This window comes from Periplaneta americana, chromosome 2 (genome assembly GCF_040183065.1).
Source record: "Periplaneta americana isolate PAMFEO1 chromosome 2, P.americana_PAMFEO1_priV1, whole genome shotgun sequence".
In the NCBI taxonomy this organism is placed as follows: domain Eukaryota; kingdom Metazoa; phylum Arthropoda; class Insecta; order Blattodea; family Blattidae; genus Periplaneta; species Periplaneta americana.
The window spans coordinates 13,736,653-13,756,031 of NC_091118.1; the positions used below are offsets into that span (position 1 = coordinate 13,736,653).

At 37.1% G+C, this 19,379-nt stretch overlaps 1 protein-coding gene across 5 annotated transcripts in view; it reads right to left on the reverse strand.

Moving 5' to 3' along the window:
• LOC138713572 (ankyrin repeat domain-containing protein 23-like) overlaps nucleotides 1-19,379 on the reverse strand; it is a 163,418-nt gene that overhangs the window by 20,979 nt on the left and 123,060 nt on the right. For 3 of the 5 annotated variants that reach the window (XM_069845750.1, XM_069845774.1, XM_069845767.1), the window contains 7 exons: nucleotides 12,987-13,091; nucleotides 9,870-9,938; nucleotides 9,597-9,668; nucleotides 9,265-9,330; nucleotides 6,454-6,528; nucleotides 6,102-6,206; nucleotides 4,731-5,580 (listed from right to left, as the gene is read on the reverse strand). In XM_069845750.1, coding sequence (XP_069701851.1) covers nucleotides 5,056-5,580; nucleotides 6,102-6,206; nucleotides 6,454-6,528; nucleotides 9,265-9,330; nucleotides 9,597-9,668; nucleotides 9,870-9,938; nucleotides 12,987-13,091 — 1,017 coding nt within the window. In that variant the 3' untranslated portion in view covers nucleotides 4,731-5,055. Of the gene's footprint in view, nucleotides 1-4,730; nucleotides 5,581-6,101; nucleotides 6,207-6,453; nucleotides 6,529-9,264; nucleotides 9,331-9,596; nucleotides 9,669-9,869; nucleotides 9,939-12,986; nucleotides 13,092-13,364; nucleotides 13,440-14,719; nucleotides 14,786-15,064; nucleotides 15,317-16,625; nucleotides 16,888-19,379 lie in introns of those variants that run through there. The other 2 variants (XM_069845781.1, XM_069845759.1) reach the window with 2 other exon arrangements.

Genomic DNA, 19,379 nt, shown 5'->3' on the forward strand with positions numbered 1-19,379 from the left:
ATTTCGGCCATTGTATGGGACCGATGCCCACCCAGAAGTGTGATGCACTTGGGGAGCTATGATAGGTAGCGAAATCCAGTTATGAAAGCCAGCTGTAACGGCTGGGGGGAATCATCGTGCTAATCCCACGATACCGCCATTCTGGTGGGATGATCGTCCACCTCTTCTTCGGCATATGGACGTGAGTTCATCAGCCTGCTGGTCGGTCATGGTCCTTCATGGGCTGTCGTGCCTCGGATTATTACATAAAGTGAAGTCCAATGCCCTTTTACTGAAAACAGTCTTCCCAAACAAGAACACTTTGCTCATTGCACATATTCTTAGAACAGTTTGAACAACACTGAGCAATTTTTCTTTCTAAGTCACGTAGGCACAGAAAGCATATTCTTTTTGGCATTATTCTTGGATGAAATCCATATCCACCTCCTGGGGCCGTTTGACTCCACACCGGGCAAATGCTTGAAGGACATTCATGTTCAAGTTTGGATGTTGACTCTGTGCTTCATATGTGCTCTTATAAGTTCAAGGTTATAACATCGCGCCAAGTTTGTTTCTTATGGCTGCTAAACGTCGTCCTTCCAGATTTGTACAGTATACAATAGTCTACATATTAGTTGTGATGAAGTAACTCCGTCCATGCTTCGGTGTTAACGAATATTCCTCTTACGACACCTGGAGAAATTTTTGTAATATTATGAGTAGCACCCGGTTAGAAGGTGGTAGTGTTTTACTCCACTGAGTTCCGTCACTTCCGATCAGAATGTTCGCAGGCAGGGAGTATTTTCTGTATGATTGATGTCAGATGCTTCATATATACTATGTATTCTGAACTATCTGATATAGACCTGTATTCAGGTTCAATCTCTGAAGCTTAGCTAGATTCATCCAACCATTCAGAAATTGCGGTTGAAGAATTAGAATTATCTGTGTTTATTGTAGTACTTGAAGTAGGCCTTTCTTTGGAAACACTAGTTGATGCCATACTCTATACAAAAGAATAAAACTTTCTAAGTTTAGAAATAAATGTGTAAATAGAAGTAAGAATAAACATTTTCATGATTTTTATTTTTTTCTCTCTCTAGGCCTATGAGGCCGGTAGGGAAACATCCCTATACACAGCGAACTGAGGCCTATTGTGCGCCCCTGGAATGAGTTGTAGCCCAACGACCGCACCATCGCCGAACCAACCTAAGCCCTAAAACCCTAACGACCAGTCCCGTCATCCCTCTAAGTCCCTGTACCATTCCACCACAACAGCCTCCACCAGATTCCCCCCTGAAACGGTCTGAAGTGTACGCCACCCGTCCCGTCTGGCCAACGATCTGAGGTGTAGGCCACCCCTCCCGTCGAGAGGGGATTGGGTTCCTTTGTTGGGTCAACAAATTCCGTTCTTTTGAGATATCCATGGAGGCCGGCCGAGAGCGTCAGGAGTATCGAAGGGCCACCGCAACCAGAATGATAAGGAAAGGATGATGAGGAGAGGAAAAGGAAGTAGCGAGAATGAGTGGAGTTCCATACGCCCGATAAAGTTACCTGATGTTCATCCATAGGAGTGAGGGAAAACGCCCGAAAAAAATCACACAGGCAACTCGTCTCAACGGGGAATCGAACCCCGGCCTGATGGGTTTGGGAGCGAACACATTACCACGAGACTACAGCAGTGGATATTATTTCTATTAGTAAGACAAAAAAAAACACAATTAGAATAATAGAAATACTTGCATTTCAAAGCACTGAGAACAGCAGCTTACTTTGCAAATGTTAAATCCAAAAATGGTTATAAAATTAAAATGTTGTAACAATGACACTAGGATACAAATGTCAGAAGTGTCAACATTCACATATTAGCAGTAAAACATAAAATTGTATAGCTGTATAATGAATAAAGCAGGACAGGCCTGAGAGGCCCCCCGCTGTGCATTATACGTGTAAAATTAACAAACATTAATTTTAAGCAGTTTATTTCAATGTATACCCCTTAAATGACCATACAAAATGTTCTTAGATATATTTTAGAAGATTACATGAAGTTTGGTGCAATTTCATAATATTTAAACACTTTTAAGAGAGTAATAAAATTGATGAAAGGCCTCAAAGACCTCCGCCATGCATCCTAGGGTTAACCTGGAACTTTTAATAAAAAAATTAAAAAGTAAAAAAAAAAAAAAAATGTCTACCGGTCTCAAAGGGCATAATAGGTCAAAAACAAAATGTTAAAAAACGAAATAAAATAATAGGACAAAAATAAAATATTAAAAAACGAATTAAATAATAGGACAAAAATAAAATATTAAAAAACGAAATAAAATAATGGAAGAAAAAGAACATAATAAAAAACTGAATACAGTAATAAAAACCGAACTGAAATAATAAAGACCGACAGAAAATAGTAGAAAACGAAAAAAAATGACAAAGATCGTAATTAAAAACTAAATGTAGTATTAAAAACGATATAATTTAATAGAAACGCAATAAAATAATAAAATGCGAAATCTAAATAATAAGGAAAGAAATGCAATGATGGAAAAACGAAAGAAAATAATAAACAACCAAATAAAATAATGAAGAACAAAAATTTAAAAACAAAATCTAATTTTAAAAAAAGAAATGAAATAATGGAAAACGATAAAATGATAAAAATCGGAATAAAATAATACAACACGAAATCAAAAATAACTGTAAATAAATGATAAAAAGCTATAATGAAAGGTTGTATGAAAGCTTATATTATTAAAAAAAAAGAAGATTAAATTATTTTGCCTAATAAAATCCTTCTGCATAACAATTGGATTACAATATAGAAATAATATTAATGGAATTCCATTTCATCCTTACTTTACAAAACTTGAATAGCCGCCCAGAACAAGGTTGTAACCAGCAAATGCGAAATTCTTCAAAAATGAGGAAAGGCACATAACTTAGTACTGTACATACTTTTAATTTTTTGTAGCAAGGCTGACAATCAGACATGTGTGCTGATTTTAACACGAGCACAAGCATTACACATAGCGGATCATTAACAACCATTATTCATGAAAAAGTCAACTTAGGAGAAATTAAGTACAGTATATTATGGTTTATTTAACGAAGCTCGCAACTGCAGAGGTTGTATCAGCATCGTTGGAATGCCGGAATTTTTATGCCACAAGAGTTCTTTACATGTCAGTAAATCTACTGACATGAGCCTGTCGCATTTAATAGTACATTATGCAACGAGCCTATAATGATAGTAATTAAGAAGCGAGTATGGATGTTTATGAAACTCGCTTGCGCTCTTTCATAATTTTCATACGAGCTTCTTAATTACCATTATAGGCGAGTTTCATACGACTTTTTATGCTCGACCATATTTCTAACTTGGAATTACCGGTATTCAGATGTATACATTTTATTTGTATCTGACAAGATCGGAAGTGATCTTGTTCTAGGTCGTGAATTGTGAGATGTGCGCAGACGCGAAAGTATTGATTTTTTCCGAGGAACAATAATGTCACTGACCTTGATGTAATCCCGTTAAACTTGATAATATTATAATATTATAACCTTGATTATTGAATTCGACATTGAAAAACGATATGACAAATTGAATTTATTTGAATATTATTTACAATTAACGCTAATTATTATAGTAACAGAACATAACCTTCTGCGACAGTATTGGATTTCAGCCTCCGTGACTTTTCGCGTGACTTACTTGTAACTCACATCAGAAACGACCTTAATCAGCTGCCAACAATAATGAGCTTTCAGAAGTTCTCTAAAAGTTATAACATAAGTAACCGCACTCTTTAGTGAGATATCATAGAACAGAAGTTGCAGGCGTACCACATTGCTAACTGGAAGAGGACCTCGAAAATATACGTAGGCTATAGGCAGGTGCCATGTCTAACATACGCCTAATATTTTGCGAATAGGCACAACTTCTTAGAGAACTGAGTTTTTTCAAGCCCGTCATTTTTCACTCCTAGGTTCATGCTCGTGTTATGTAGGGCTACACCGATTGAGTGGGGTAGTTGGGACGGGGGCACACACGGAAGAAACTCTTGTCCATACCACATACTGACGTCAGCAGTGGAGGTGAATGCAAAGAATAAATCAGGCTCAATTACGTCTGATGTTAATTATGTATACTATGTAGGATCCCTGAATGCCAAAAAATATCTCAGGGGTGTGCAATGACCTCTGTATTATAAATGTAAATATTTGATCTCCTAGACAGGGATGTACAGGGAAACGCCTTCGCCTCTTGATAGGGCTATGTTAGGCCTAGTAGGTAGGCTAAGTATCCCTCTTCTGATATAATGAGATATAAATTCTGGTTAACTTCACGGTTACCCTTTTGCAATATGGCGGTCACAAAGTACATGACGGTAAACTGTGTTTTAGTTTTTTCAAGTTATCAGTGGCGTAGTTTATTGACATCATTAATACAAGTTTATGGGCGTGAATTTCGAATTGGTGCAGGAACATTCATGCGAACGGAAATGCTTTTCTTCTGATATACAGCCTATTGCGAATAAATATAGGCATAAGAATGGCCGTAGTATTGATGTGCATGTGAACAGCAGGAATATTAGCGGCAGTCAGTGGCGTATCAAGGTCATCGGAGTGTCAGGAGATATATTTATTGTATTGGAAATAGTCCAGATGAGATGCTGAAGGATCAGTGCCGTATCACAATCAGACAACAACAATCTTGTATCTTTTACAGGGACAGTGACAGCAACATAAACAATTTTTTCATATTTTTATTTGAATATTTTGTAGGTATAGTAAGTAATTAAAAATAATTACAAAGAATCCAATATTAATAATAATAATAATAATAATAATAATAATAATAATAATAATAATAATAATAATAATAATAATAATGAGAAAGTCAGTGGCGTATCAAGCTCCAATCACAACAAAGCCACACAACACGGGAATAACGATAGCCTAGAGCAATGAAGTAACAGCATTACACGCAGAGCAGTGATGCCAACACAACAAATTCCCGCTGGTTACTGTGGTATAATAGTATTCCTGTCGTGTTGGCAGCACTGCGCCTGCTCAACCTTGCAGCATGGCCGCCACTTCTGTGTGCCCCCACAGAAGCGCCAGATCCAGGACCGTTCGTCCCCTCTTATCCCTCGCCCCCCGCTCAGCGCCATGCTGCAACAGCAGCTGCACCACTGGGGCGTGGCCATGCAATGCTGCATAGTGCAGTGCAGTCTGTTGGTTTGCATCATCAGGCTCGTTGGGCCGCGCCCCAGCTGCCAGCAGCAGCTCACATACTGCAGGGTGCCCACTGGCTGCAGCCTCATGCAGAACAGTGCGGCCAGATAGTCGCTCCTTCACAACCACCCGCGCCCCGGCAGCCAGCAGCGCCCTGCACGCATCCTGGCGGCCTTGCCGTGCTGCCAGCCACAAGGGCGTGCAGCCAATATGATCCACGGCGTTCACCTGGCTGCCTGCATCCAGGAGCAGCTGCACCCTGTATGTGTCACCCCGCTCCGCTGCCCGGTGTAGTTCAGTCCTGCCTAGGATGTCCTTCTGCTCCAGGTTGAGCCTGACCTCAACTGCAGCTCTGTGCTTCTGCAGCAGACAAAGCAATCTGATCAGAGGAAGCTCAGTCAGCTAGGTGACAGTTCACTAGGCTGAGTGAAGCTGATGGCAGTAGTAGTGACAGTAGCCATAACTACAGTAATGTCAGTAGTAGTGACAGTATCCATAACTACAGTAATGCCAGTAGTAGTGACAGTAGCCATAACTACAGTAATGTCAGTAGTAGAGAAAGTAGGCATAACTACAGTAATGTCAGTAGAAGTGACAGTAGCCATAACTACAGTAATATCAGTAGTAGTGACAGTGGTCATAACTACAGTAATGTCAGTAGTAGTAGTAGTAGTAGTAGTAGTAGTAGTAGTAGTAGTAGTAGTAGTAGTAGTAGTAGTAGTAGTAGTAGTAGTAGTAGTAGTAGTAGTAGTGGTAGCAGTTCTAATTTGAACACTGAAATTAAGTTTTCTCTCCAACTGCAGCTGGTCGCAATCTCTGTTGTAACAGTTTGTATAAATCATTGCTCAGTAACTGTAACCATGGCAACAGCTCACACTTACTGCTGTCTTCTGGCGCTCCGCTTGCAGTTCGTCCGCCATTTTCTTCAGTTCCTCCCCCTTCGCTTGCAGTTCTTCTCGATGGAGTCGCAGTGCTTCCTCTTTACTCTGTAATAAAAAGCAAACCTGCTTCAGAAGAGCATCAGATGTCGATAACTTCACTAGAAACAGGACTACTATGATGATGATGGTGATGATGACGATTTTATGATTGTAATAACGAATTGTGATTATTATTATTATTATTATTATTATTATTATTATTATTATTATTATTATTATTAAAATGTGCAATGACTGAATGGAGCTGGTAAACCCCCTCGTAACTGTAATCATGGTAACAGCTCACACTTACTTCTTCCAGCTGGCGCCTCATCTCCCTCTCAGTCTCCAGTTCTTGTCTCAGCTTCATCAGCTGATCCTGGTAACTCTGTAATATAAACAATTCTAGGTTAGAGAAAGCTCAGCTGGTTAGGTGATACTCTCACTTGAAGCAACAGGTTTCATGAAGAAATCAAGCTGATGGTCTCAGGAAATGGGAAAACAGTTACCGACGTATAATCCTTGGGAAGAGGCTTTCAAATAAAACCTCTCATCCTGCCTATGGTTGTCCCAAAAGAGTTAAATAAATGTTATGAGCCATTAAACAAATTGAATATCTGCAGGAACATACTCTACACTTTCAAGATGAAGATTTAAGAAATGAGCTACAGATCGAACACACTACCAGAAAGAGCGGTAATTTGTATTTTCATGATAAGCCGTAAGAGAAATGCACTGTGGATCACCTAACTACCCAGAATATAATTCAGACTTTCATAAGCGCTAAAATAAATGGGCCGTTGGTCATCTAAGCCAGTGGCCGTCAAACTTTGTGAAGATGCAGCCCATTTTCTGGGGAGACATTTTTACAACCCTTCCCCCACCCACTACCGTGTATATAACCTGCTTCAAAAAATATAAATCTGTGTAAAATGGAAATATATATATACCTATATATTACTGAAAACCAGTCGATAGCAGTCATCTCCTAATGTCCCGTACCTTCAAGACGAGATATCGGGAATATGCAAATCTACTTTCCAATTTATTCTTTTAGACGTGCCTTCCTTATTGAGATATCTTTCAAAAACATTGAATTCTAGTTTGCAAGGCCAAGATGTTAACATAATAACAGCTCAAGCTAGAACCAGCAGCTTTGCAGGGAAACTTGATTTCTGATTGACATCACTTCACAAAAAAAATTCATTCATTCTATTGCATTAAATGAGCCGTTGAGATGTTAAGTGGTAGAACGCGAATTTATGAATATTCGGAAATTTAAAGATTGGGTTTGGTTGCATTTAAAAACGTGGTTAATTTTTTCACCAAGGTTTCCTCAAATACGACATAAATGTATGTTAATAAGGCATTGTTGTTTTATTTTATAATCCATCCCTCTGCTCTTTACATGACAACACAAGATGTTACGACCCATACTTTGAGAACCACTGGTCTAGACCTGCCCGCCCTGATATGTAATCCACATTTTCATGATTACATTTCTCCTCATAAAATCAACTCTAAACTAGTCACTGTCCTTGGACTCCTGTCACTTAAGTATGATTTATATGTTGTTGCTTTTAAAGCTACTTCCTAGCTTCTTCTGTCGCACCTTGATGCTTTACCAGAATGAATATCTGGCTGGAAAATACGCTGGCTCATAAACATTTACACAGTCCTATCTCCTCTTCTATTTCTTAACTGTTTATAACAGTGGAATATCTTAATAACAATTCTCACATACTTTTCTTTAGCAGGAATACTCAATTATTTCTTTTCATGTTCAACTTGGGGGACATAGCCTTTGCTTTTTAAGGAACTAGCATTGGAAGACCAAATTACACACGACAAGGACAACACATCATGCCACATGTGTGTCTTATCAAATATGGTTTGTAGACAGCTGCCTATAGCACCGCTCGTGCCTGCACTGAAGGCAGATGTATTCACCAGCTGTTCAGAGATTCAGTCCCTGAAGTCCTGATATCCCATTCCTTTGGAAGCTGCTAGTAAAATCAACCGGCTTATCGCTTTCACTGAGCATTAATGTTGCACACGTTCAACTTGTCATTGAGTGTGTTTTAGTCAGTGTGAATTCAAAATAAGACGCTAGTAAAATAAATAAGCAGCTTCATTAGAAAATTTTGCCAGCTAATTGGCCAGCGAATCAGGAAGCTTGTTCAAAGCAAATACTAGCAGCACATATAAATCACACTTCAGCTAGCCCCTCGCCTAACCCACTCAAACCTCCTCACTGTCCTCGGCCTCCTGTCACTTAGCTGTCGCCATTTTCGTCTTTCAGATATTGCCAGTTTTGTTACTGTCACTACATTGTGATATGTAATGGAGTACCCATATTTATCATTCAATTAAGTGCCAAGAATTTACTCTGGCCAATTTTTTGTTAAGTAACTGCAGAATCGGCGTTGAAAGTAAGTAAGAATTTCTATTTATAAAGGAAATCAATAATTTATTGTAAGTCATGATGAACTGCTTATTAATTTTGGAAGCAACGGGTAGACTGTAATTTGTAATTATATTTCCAAATTTTATTCATCACAAATTCCAGATGAAGTTGTCAGAGTGAGAACGCGGTTCTCCGACATGAGTATTAGAATATTTATTCCCTTTACTCTAAAATTCTGAATTATTTTCAAGACAACATACTGGAACCTAATACCTACAATCTGTGCGTTTTCAAAGATCCTGAAGCAGTAGTTGTAGCAAGTCATAGCCTACCTTCGAACAATTTACATCTCTCTTTCTATTACATCCAAGTCGCACGAGTAAAGAATAACATTCCTGCCAACTTAACATTCTTCAGAGGTGTGTTGTTTACACTTCTTCTGTTGCTGGTGAAATTCATTAAATCTCCAAACATTCTGCTACAACTGCTATGAGCTAGGACCAGCAATCTTGTTCCTTTTAGCTTTCCCCTCATTTTCTTCCTCATTGGTTCACAGGGCTCACAGGAAAAACTATTACAACGACGATTATGGAAATAATGAACAAAAAATGAATATGGAGTTCATCTACTCAGCACACAAAACTATGCGTGCAGTGACTAAATGAAATCAAAGAAATCCTCTCCTAACTGTAACCATGGTGACAGTTTATCACTTACCGCTTCCTGCTGGCGCAGCTTCTCTTCCAGTTCATCTCTGAGATTTGCCACATCTTCCTCTATACACTGCAATCAAAACAAACTGATTCAGGGGAAGCGAATTTACGTTGCCTGGATGCTTAAGCAGTAAATGGGAACCAGGAAACAATGATGACTACGATACAGATGGTGATGGTGATATTGGTAATAATGATGATATAGTAGCCTATATTTCAAACAAGAGCACCTCTATCATATATTACTATGCAATAGAACTAAGATTGTACTTAACTATGTAATTTAATTACTGACTGGATCTCAAGGAATCCCTCTGGAAACAGTTCATCACTTACTATTTTGCATTGCAGCCGGTACTCGTACTCTATCAAATCATTTTCCAGTCTTTCCATCTTTCTTTCTTTAAACTGTAACAAGAAAATTATTTCAGCGGAAGCTCAGCGTGGTGATAGTTTGAGTAGAAGTACGAGATTTCATGAAGGCAAAGTGACAACTATCACAATGATGATTATGCAATATTAAAAGCACCAAAACTATAACCACAAGTGCACATCGAACGAAAGTAATGCCTCTGACAAGTGTAACCATGGTAACAGCTAGTCACTTACTGCTTCCTCCTGGAGCCACGACTTTTTCTCCTCCTCGTATTCCAGTCTGAGCTGTTTGATTTTTTCGTTCTGAAAGTGTAACAAAGACAGGGTCAGACTAGCTTTCAGTGAGCTATGTTCCAGTCTGACAGAAAGAATTTCCCAATAATAAACTAGGCAGAATAACACAATAAAAACCGCAAGTAAACCTATTATAAAAATGCGTAAATAAATGTACCAGTAGAGATAAACATAGACTGCTGATGACAGCTGTAGAAACAGTAGTGACATATACACTAATGTCACTAGTAGTGATAACTGCAGTCATGTTGATAGCAGTAACAGTAGCAAAAACTACAGTAACATCAGCAGTAGTAAGGAACTTAATATCCGCGATAATTACATTAATATCAGTAGCTATAACTGCAGTAACTTCAGTAGAAGTAACAGTAGCGATTACTACAGCAATATGAGTAGCAGTAACAGTAGCGATAACTACAGTAACATGAGCAGTAGTAAGGAACTTAATACCAGCGGTATTTACAGTAATATCAGTAGCTGTAAGTGCAGAAACTTCAGTAGGAAAAACACTAGCGATTACTACACTAATATGAGTAGCAGTAACAGTAGCGATAACTACAGTAACATGAGCAGTAGTAAGGAACTTAATATCAGCGATAATTACATTAATATCAGTAGCTATAACTGCAGTAACTTCAGTAGGAAAAACACTAGCGATTACTACAGTAATATGAGTAGCAGTAACAGTAGCGATAACTACAGTAACATCAGCAGTAGTAAGGAACTTAATATCAGCGATAATTACAGTAATATCAGTTGCTATAACTGCAGTAACTTCAGTAGGAATAACACTAGCGATAACTACAGCAATATGAGTAGCAGTAATAGTAGCGATAACTACAGTAACATCAGCAGTAGTAAGGAACTTAATATCAGCGATAATTACAGTAATATCAGTTGCTATAACTGCAGTAACTTCAGTAGGAAAAACAGTAGCGATTACTACAGTAATATGAGTAGCAGTAACAGTAGCGATAACTACAGTAACATCAGCAGTAGTAAGGAACTTAATATCAGCGATAATTACATTAATATCAGTAGCTATAACTGCAGTAACTACAGTAGGAAAAACACTAGCGATTACTACAGTAATATGAGTAGCAGTAACAGTAGCGATAACTGCAGTAACATCAGCAGTAGTAAGGAACTTAATATCAGCGATAATTACAGTAATATCAGTAGCTATAACTGCAGTAACTTCAGTAGGAATAACAGTAGCGATTACTACAGCAATATGAGTAGCAGTAACAGTAGCGATAACTACAGTAACATCAGCAGTAGTAAGGAACTTAATATCAGCGATAATTACATTAATATCAGTAGCTATAACTACAGTAACTTCAGTAGGAATAACACTAGCGATAACTACAGCAATATGAGTAGCAGTAATAGTAGCGATAACTACAGTAACATCAGCAGTAGTAAGGAACTTAATATCAGCGATAATTACAGTAATATCAGTTGCTATAACTGCAGTAACTTCAGTAGGAATAACACTAGCGATAACTACAGCAATATGAGTAGCAGTAATAGTAGCGATAACTACAGTAACATCAGCAGTAGTAAGGAACTTAATATCAGCAATAATTACAGTAATATCGGTAGCTATAACTGCAGTAACTTCAGTAGGAATAACACTAGCGATTACTACAGCAATATGAGTAGCAGTAACAGTAGCGATAACTACAGTAACATCAGCAGTAGTAAGGAACTTAATATCAGCGATAATTACAGTAATATCAGTTGCTATAACTGCAGTAACTTCAGTAGGAAAAACAGTAGCGATTACTACAGTAATATGAGTAGCAGTAACAGTAGCGATAACTACAGTAACATCAGCAGTAGTAAGGAACTTAATATCAGCGATAATTACAGTAATATCAGTAGCTATAACTGCAGTAACTTCAGTAGGAAAAACAGTAGCGATTACTACAGTAATATGAGTAGCAGTAACAGTAGCGATAACTACAGTAACATGAGCAGTAGTAAGGAACTTAATATCAGCGATAATTACAGTAATATCAGTAGCTATAACTGCAGTAACTTCAGTAGGAAAAACAGTAGCGATTACTACAGTAATATGAGTAGCAGTAACAGTAGCGATAACTACAGTAACATCAGCAGTAGTAAGGAACTTAATATCAGCTATAATTACACTAATATCAGTAGCTATAAGTGCAGTAACTTCAGTAGGAATAACACTAGCGATAACTACAGTAACATCAGCAGTAGTAAGGAACTTAATATCAGCGATAATTACATTAATATCAGTAGCTATAACTGCAGTAACTTCAGTAGGAATAACACTAGCGATAACTACAGCAATATGAGTAGCAGTAATAGTAGCGATAACTACAGTAACATCAGCAGTAGTAAGGAACTTAATATCAGCGATAATTACAGTAATATCAGTAGCTATAACTGCAGTAACTTCAGTAGGAATAACAGTAGCGATTACTACAGTAATATGAGTAGCAGTAACAGTAGCGATAACTGCAGTAATGTCAGTAGGAAGGTAAGAAAGAGTGGAGAATGCTGAGTTTGCAGTGAAAGACCTGCCCTTGTGCAGAACACTGTGAATGAATGAATTATCAACAAGTATAATAAAATAAATATGTCAGCATTTTTACATACGTAATCAATGAGACAATCCCACATACTCCTGGGAATAGGTGTACTATAGATTGTATACCACGGCTGTATCTAAAGGTGAAGCTAGCCGATTGCAGGGAACTTGTTCCGTGTGTGATATCTAAGTAGATGAACACTGACTTTCTACTAAATCGACGGAGCAGTGTAGCAGTGGTAGTAACAGTGACAGTAATAGTGGTAGTAGTAGTATTATAAACATTGTTATTTGTAGTAGTAGCAGTAGCAGTAGTAGTAGTAGTAATAGTAGTCGTAGTAGTAGTAGTAGCACCAGTAGTGTGAAAACTGAAATTAATTTTGTTCTCCAGCTGCAGCTGGTCGCAATCTGAGTTGTGACAGTTTGTGATTTTTCGTTACTTTAAAATCATCTAGTAAGTAACTGCAACCATGGCAACAGCTGACACTTACAGCATCCCTCTGGCGCTCTGTTAGCAGTTCCTCTGCCATATCCTTCAATTTCTCGTCCTTTGCTTCAACTTCTGTTCTCAGTAATCCAAGTTCTTCCTCTTTACTCTATAATTATGAACAAATCTGGTTCAGAGGAAAATCAAATGGATGTGTACTACCTTGACTAGAAACATGACTACCATGATGATGATGATGATGGTTATTATTATTATTATTATTATTATTATTATTATTATTATTATTATTATTATTATTATTATTATTATTATTATTAGTTGATATGGGGCTATATTCAACAAAGAAATAGCCTATGCAGTGACAGAATGGAGCTGGTAAACTCCCTCGTAACTGTAACCATGGTAACACCTCATTACTTACTTCTTCCAGCTGGCGCATCATCTCCCGCGTAGCCTCCTGTTCTTCTCTGAGCTTCACCAGCCGTTCCTGGTAACTCTGTAATATAAACAATTCTGGATTAGAGAAAGCTCAGCTAGTTAGGTGATAATCTGACTTGAAGCAACAGGTTTCATGAAGGAAACAAACTGATTGCCCAATATACGGTACATCATGCAGAATACAGACAACAGCTACAAACGTTAATGTTTAGATAGAGGCTTCCAAATGAGTCATCTTATTCTGCCTATTCTAAGATGTTAAACGAAAGCTATGATTAGTTCTAAAATAAACTGGCCATCTCCCGGAACATATGGATTTTCATAATGAACTCATAACAATTGGGTCATAGATCAATTACCATAGTCTACCAATATATAACCTGAAGTTTGACCATATACCCTCCCAGTACGTATTTCCGATTTTCATGGTAAACTCTAAAAATAAATATGCCATAGGTCACATAAAATAAAGGTTCCCAAACGTTTCGGAGGCGGAAACCATTATTATTATTATTATTATCATCATCACAGATTTACACTCAGCATGTCATAAATTTTCAAAAGTATGTGAGAATAAATGACGAATTTATTTTGGTCAGTTCTTTGTTAAGTAACTGCACAATCGCCGCTCACAGTAAGTAGTTATACTTCAATTTATAAGCATACAGGAAATCAATAGGCATAATTATTGTAAGTCGTGATAAACTGCTTATTAATTCTGGAAGCAACGGATAGGCTGTATTTTGTAATTATATTTACAAATTTTGTTCATCACAAATTCTACATGAACTTGTCATTGTGTGAACCCGGTTCTAGAGCGTGGGTAGCAGGATGTTTATCCACTTGACTCTAAGATTCTCAATTCTTTGAAGACTCAAGAGACTGGAACTTAATACCTACACCCTGTGCGTTTTCAAATTTCCTGTAGCAGTAATTGTAGAAAGTCATAGCTTGTATCAATTTACTTCTCTTCTTCTATTACATTCAAGTCGCACGAGTAAAGAACAACATGCGTGGCGACTTAACATTCTTCAGAGATGTGTTGTTTGCACTTCTTCTGTTGTGGTGAAATTCATTAAATAACCAAACATTCTGCTACAACTGCTATGAGCAAGGACCAGCACTCTTGTTCCTTTTAGATTTTCCCCCCTCATTTTCTTCCTCATTGATTCAGAGGATACATAGGGACAACAACTACAACGACAATGATGAAAATAATTATCGGAAAATTAACTTGGAGTTCATCTACTTTGTACGAAAAATTATGTGTTCGGTTAATGAAAGAAAGCAACAGAAACCCTCTCTTAACTGTAACCATGGAAACAACTTGTCACTTACCGCTTCCTGCTGGCGTCGCTTCTCTTCCAGTTCTTCTTCGAGATTTGCCAGATCTTCCTCTTTTAACTGTAATCAAGACGAACTGATTCAGAGGAAGCGAATTTACAATGTCTGGATGCTTAAGTAGTAAATGGAAAGCAAGAAACAATGATGACTACGATACAGGTGGTGATGGTGATATTGGTAATAATGACGATATAGTAGCCTATATTTCAAACAAGAGCACCTCTATCGCACATTACTATGCAATAAAACTAATTGTACTTAACTATGTAAGTTAAACACTAACACTATTTCAAGGAATCACTCTGGTAAACGTAACCATGGCAACAGTTCATCACTTACTATTTTCTCTTGCAGCTTGTACTCGTACTCTATCATATCATTTTCCAGCCTTTCCACCTTTCTTTCTTTAAACTGTAACAACAAAATTATTTCAGCGAAACCTCAGCGTGGTGATAGTTTGAGTAGAAGCATAAAATTCATGAAGGCGAAGTGTAACCATGGTAACAGCTCATCACTTACTTCCTCCTGTAGCCAAAACTTCTTCTCCTGCTCGTGTTCCTGTGTCATCTGCTGGACTTTTTCGTCCTGTAACTGTAACAAAGGCGGGTTCAGGCTAGCTGTCACTCAGCTAGGTTTCAGTTTGACAAAAAGAAGTGTCTCATTATGAGCTAATACGGAATAACACACACAATAAACAAATGAAAAGAGAACTACTATAAAATGAGTGTGACCTGTATGAAAAATGTTTCGTTGGTAGACTTTCAACTTTCACAAACCACATGCTTACGGAAAAAAAAAAACTTATATTTTTGAAAATAAACTCAACATTTCAACACGCCACTCTGTAAAAGAAGAGAGACACGATGTGAGCATTGCCAAAGTTATATAGGCCTACTTATTAGGTAACAGTTCCGTATAGTACACAATACTGCAGACGGAATAATTAGCAAAGCAACATCTTTAGCACGACTCATGGCTTGTGGGCCATCCAAAACTCTGACCTTCATCCCTTTGAGTGCGAGTCCTTGTATGATGGCCTACTATTATAAATAAGAAGCAGTTAACGGGTATATCAGTCATAACAACTTCATAAAAAACATAAAAAATGTACGATGTTTTAAAATATCATCACTTGGTCCAGGGCGCATCGGACATTGGTGCAAGATTAATTATTTTAATAAATATCTTAGTTCCAATTGTATTTAAATAATTAGGATACGATCATTTTGTCCAAGGAGCAAGAATAAATCTTTAAAATGTTTTTAAATGCTATTGTATTTAGATAATTGAAATGGGATGATTTGGTCCAGGGAGCATCCGTTTTCTGTGCAAGAATAATTCGTCTAATGAATTCCTAAATTAGTCTTGAATACATTCTTTAATAAATCACTACAAGCGAATTTAAAATATAGCGTGGATGTGCACGAAGAAAATTTTTGTAGTAGACCCATTGCCCATCTATGTTGACGTTAATTAGACCAACGCAAATTATCATGATATATAAATGTTATTTAAAAAAAATACAGGAAACGAATAAACTCATATAAGTAATAAAAAATATGTAGACCACATTTATGCAATAATTGAAAATTAATAATATTAATCGCATGTATATTAGTGAATTTATTTCATCTCTCACGTTCATTCGAACACGAAATAACGCAATTCGAATCAGGCGTCAGTCCCGTGTGTGGTGTGGGAGGATTTCGAAGATTCAGTGACTACAGATATGGTCTTGCCTTCTCTTCAGCTTTCAAGTCACTCACTTTCTGAATGGAATATAGTCTGCATAAAAAATATGTCAAAAGAAACCTTAACCACTGCTCAAAAAATAATCGTGATTAATTTACGTTCTTCTAGCTGTAACTATGGTAACTACAGAAAACTGACGATCTCTTACCTTTTCTAATTGTTTGTACAGTTTTATGAGTTCTTCCTGTTTCCATAGCAGTTCCTTCTCCTTCGTGTTCACAACTCCCATCCCCTCAGATTCCTTGTTCTTCTCCGCTCCTTTGTCCTCCTTCCCTGTTCCCAAGTCGATTGAGGATATCCCGTCCTGCACCTCATTGAGGTTCTTCACCTCCTCAACGAGTGGCAGGACTTCCTCCTCCAGGGTCTTGACTAGATCCTTCAGCTCAGGAATAGATACAGTGTTTGCCATCCTGCAGAGCCCAAGCAAAAAATACGACTCCATAACAACCATTAATTATCCTTAAATGTAATTTGTATTAAGTTGTGACCTTGCAATGAAACGTAGGCCAAATTCATATTCGCTTCAGGCTGCAATGAATGTTCAGAGAATGAGTTGGATTGTGGCTGTGAAGGACGCAGCTTCCTGGCAAGAGCTTCCCTTTGCTTCAGCTGTGCACAACTTGTTCTCAGACTGTGACAGAGTTTACTGTACTCATCTGCATGCCTAGGTACTTTAGCCTGTTAGCTTCAGGATATCATGGTGACATGGTTAGGTTATATTCCTTCCCATGCCTATGTGGATAGCCACAAACAGATCTAAATTCTTATTTAATTATGTTTATTGACTACCTTACAAGTTATGAACAATTTTTCGTATGTTCGGAGCAGAGATGGTCCACTGTTTTGTCGCAAATATAACATTGTCCTACAACACGATTTAATGACAGCATTCACAACTCATGGTGAAATAAACACGCTAGATGACTAAAGAAAGAACTATTCTGTTAAGTTATGCTTTCCTGCAGATCAATTTAAGACGTTTATAAAAAAAATTGAAGAGAATACGAAATGCATTATTGCATATCGAATTTAAATAACATTTATATTAGAAAAATAGGGTGAGCAACTTCTGATAAAAAAAATACGGGAGATTTGGTCACGATCAATTTAGAGAATTTTTTTGTGATGTGAAGCCAGGATTCGTTGATGGAATAGTTTGTATTAAATAATATAAAACGATATATTTAACTACCACCTCTGATTGATGTTCTGGCTGATATGTACATCTATTATCAGGCAGTAGGCCTATATCTCACTTGACGATATGTGTCAGAGGAAGAACAATTGTTTGTATGCATCTGAAGTCTGACTAGTGTAATATGTAGCTAGTCGGCGATGTATGCAATGGAGGGGGAAATGAACTGGCCACCCTGCCCTATTATCTCCTGGCTTAGTTGACACATGGGTGATGGCTTATGGCAGCGATGTCAGACAGGGACTAAACAGAGTCCGTGGATATCCAGAGTACCGCAATTGTTTGAGCCAGCAAATGCCGACAAATCCGCCATTGTTAGTCCAGCGCGCGCTATGCAGTATACAGTTGTATAGGGAAAGAATGTAATTTAAATGCGAAAAAATGCAATGCTGTTGTGTTTAGAACTGTTCACAGAGAACTGAAAAATAGCGCACATTTGTTTTCTCTGTGACAAGGTGAAAGAAATAAGGAAAAAGGAAAGAAGCGACTATAAATATAAAAAGGAACGATCCGCTACCTGAGCGAGCATACATTGTGAGATTAATGAATGACTGTATTTTGATATTTATTTTTTTAAAAATTGGGCCCCAAAATATTTTTATAAAACTAATCTAGAATTTAAGTTGTTTCAGCAATGATATTTCTACATAAAACAAATGAAAATCACGTACCAATTAGGATCAGTGTCAAATTTTTACCATCTTCTCCCTTTCAAATCAAGCATTTCTGAATTTAATCCTATTTGCTATTTGCAAGAATGACGTAATATATTTGTGAAGTTCTGAATTCATTCTTGAGGCAAGATTGTATTGTTTGGCTCGATTGGAAAATGCAGAGACCGTAGAAACTAGAAACCCTATTAAGGTTAGACTGATGTGAAATTTCAATTTTCTAAACTATTCTAAGTAGATATCTGAAATTTTGTACTTTTAATTTGTAATTTTAAATTGTGTAAATTTAGGTTTTCAAAAATTGGTACTATTATGGTCAGAATTGTTGTTTACATACTTGTCAGACCTTCAGAAACAAAACTTACTATACAATTTTTCTTTTTATTTTACCAAAAAAAAATAATTAAAAATATTTAATGCACTAAAAGTGTAAAAACAGAAAAAAATTCAACTCGAGCGTAAAAAAATTGTATTAAAATACCTTTTATTGATATTGTGGCTGATATTCATATACTGTATATTATCAGGCAGTACATCTCACTTAACGATATGTGTCAGAGGAAGAACAATGATTTGTATGCATCTGAAGTCTGACTAGTGGACTATGTAGCTAATCGGCGAAGTATGCATTGGAGGGAGAAAGGAACTGGCCACCCTACCCCATTATCTCCTGGCCTAGTTGTCTCGTGAGTGATGCCTTATTGGTGATACTTATGAGATTCAAACATGTCTTCGGACATTTGACTAAACAACAGCAACAACAAAAAATATGAGTGTTAGGTATAATCCTGATAGTAAGTTTTGTTAAGAACATATTCAAAAACCTCTAATGATTATTGTAATACAGTAAACACTATGTAAACAGTAAGAATTGCTTATGTAATTTCCCGATATGATTTCCTAAGCTAAACGACATAAAATAATTAAATTAAAAAAAAACTCTACAAAAAGTCATGCACGTAGTACAAAATCTGTAGAATTAGTAGAATTTTTAGTAATGCAAAATTTACAGTAAATTAATGTGGAGAAAATTCAC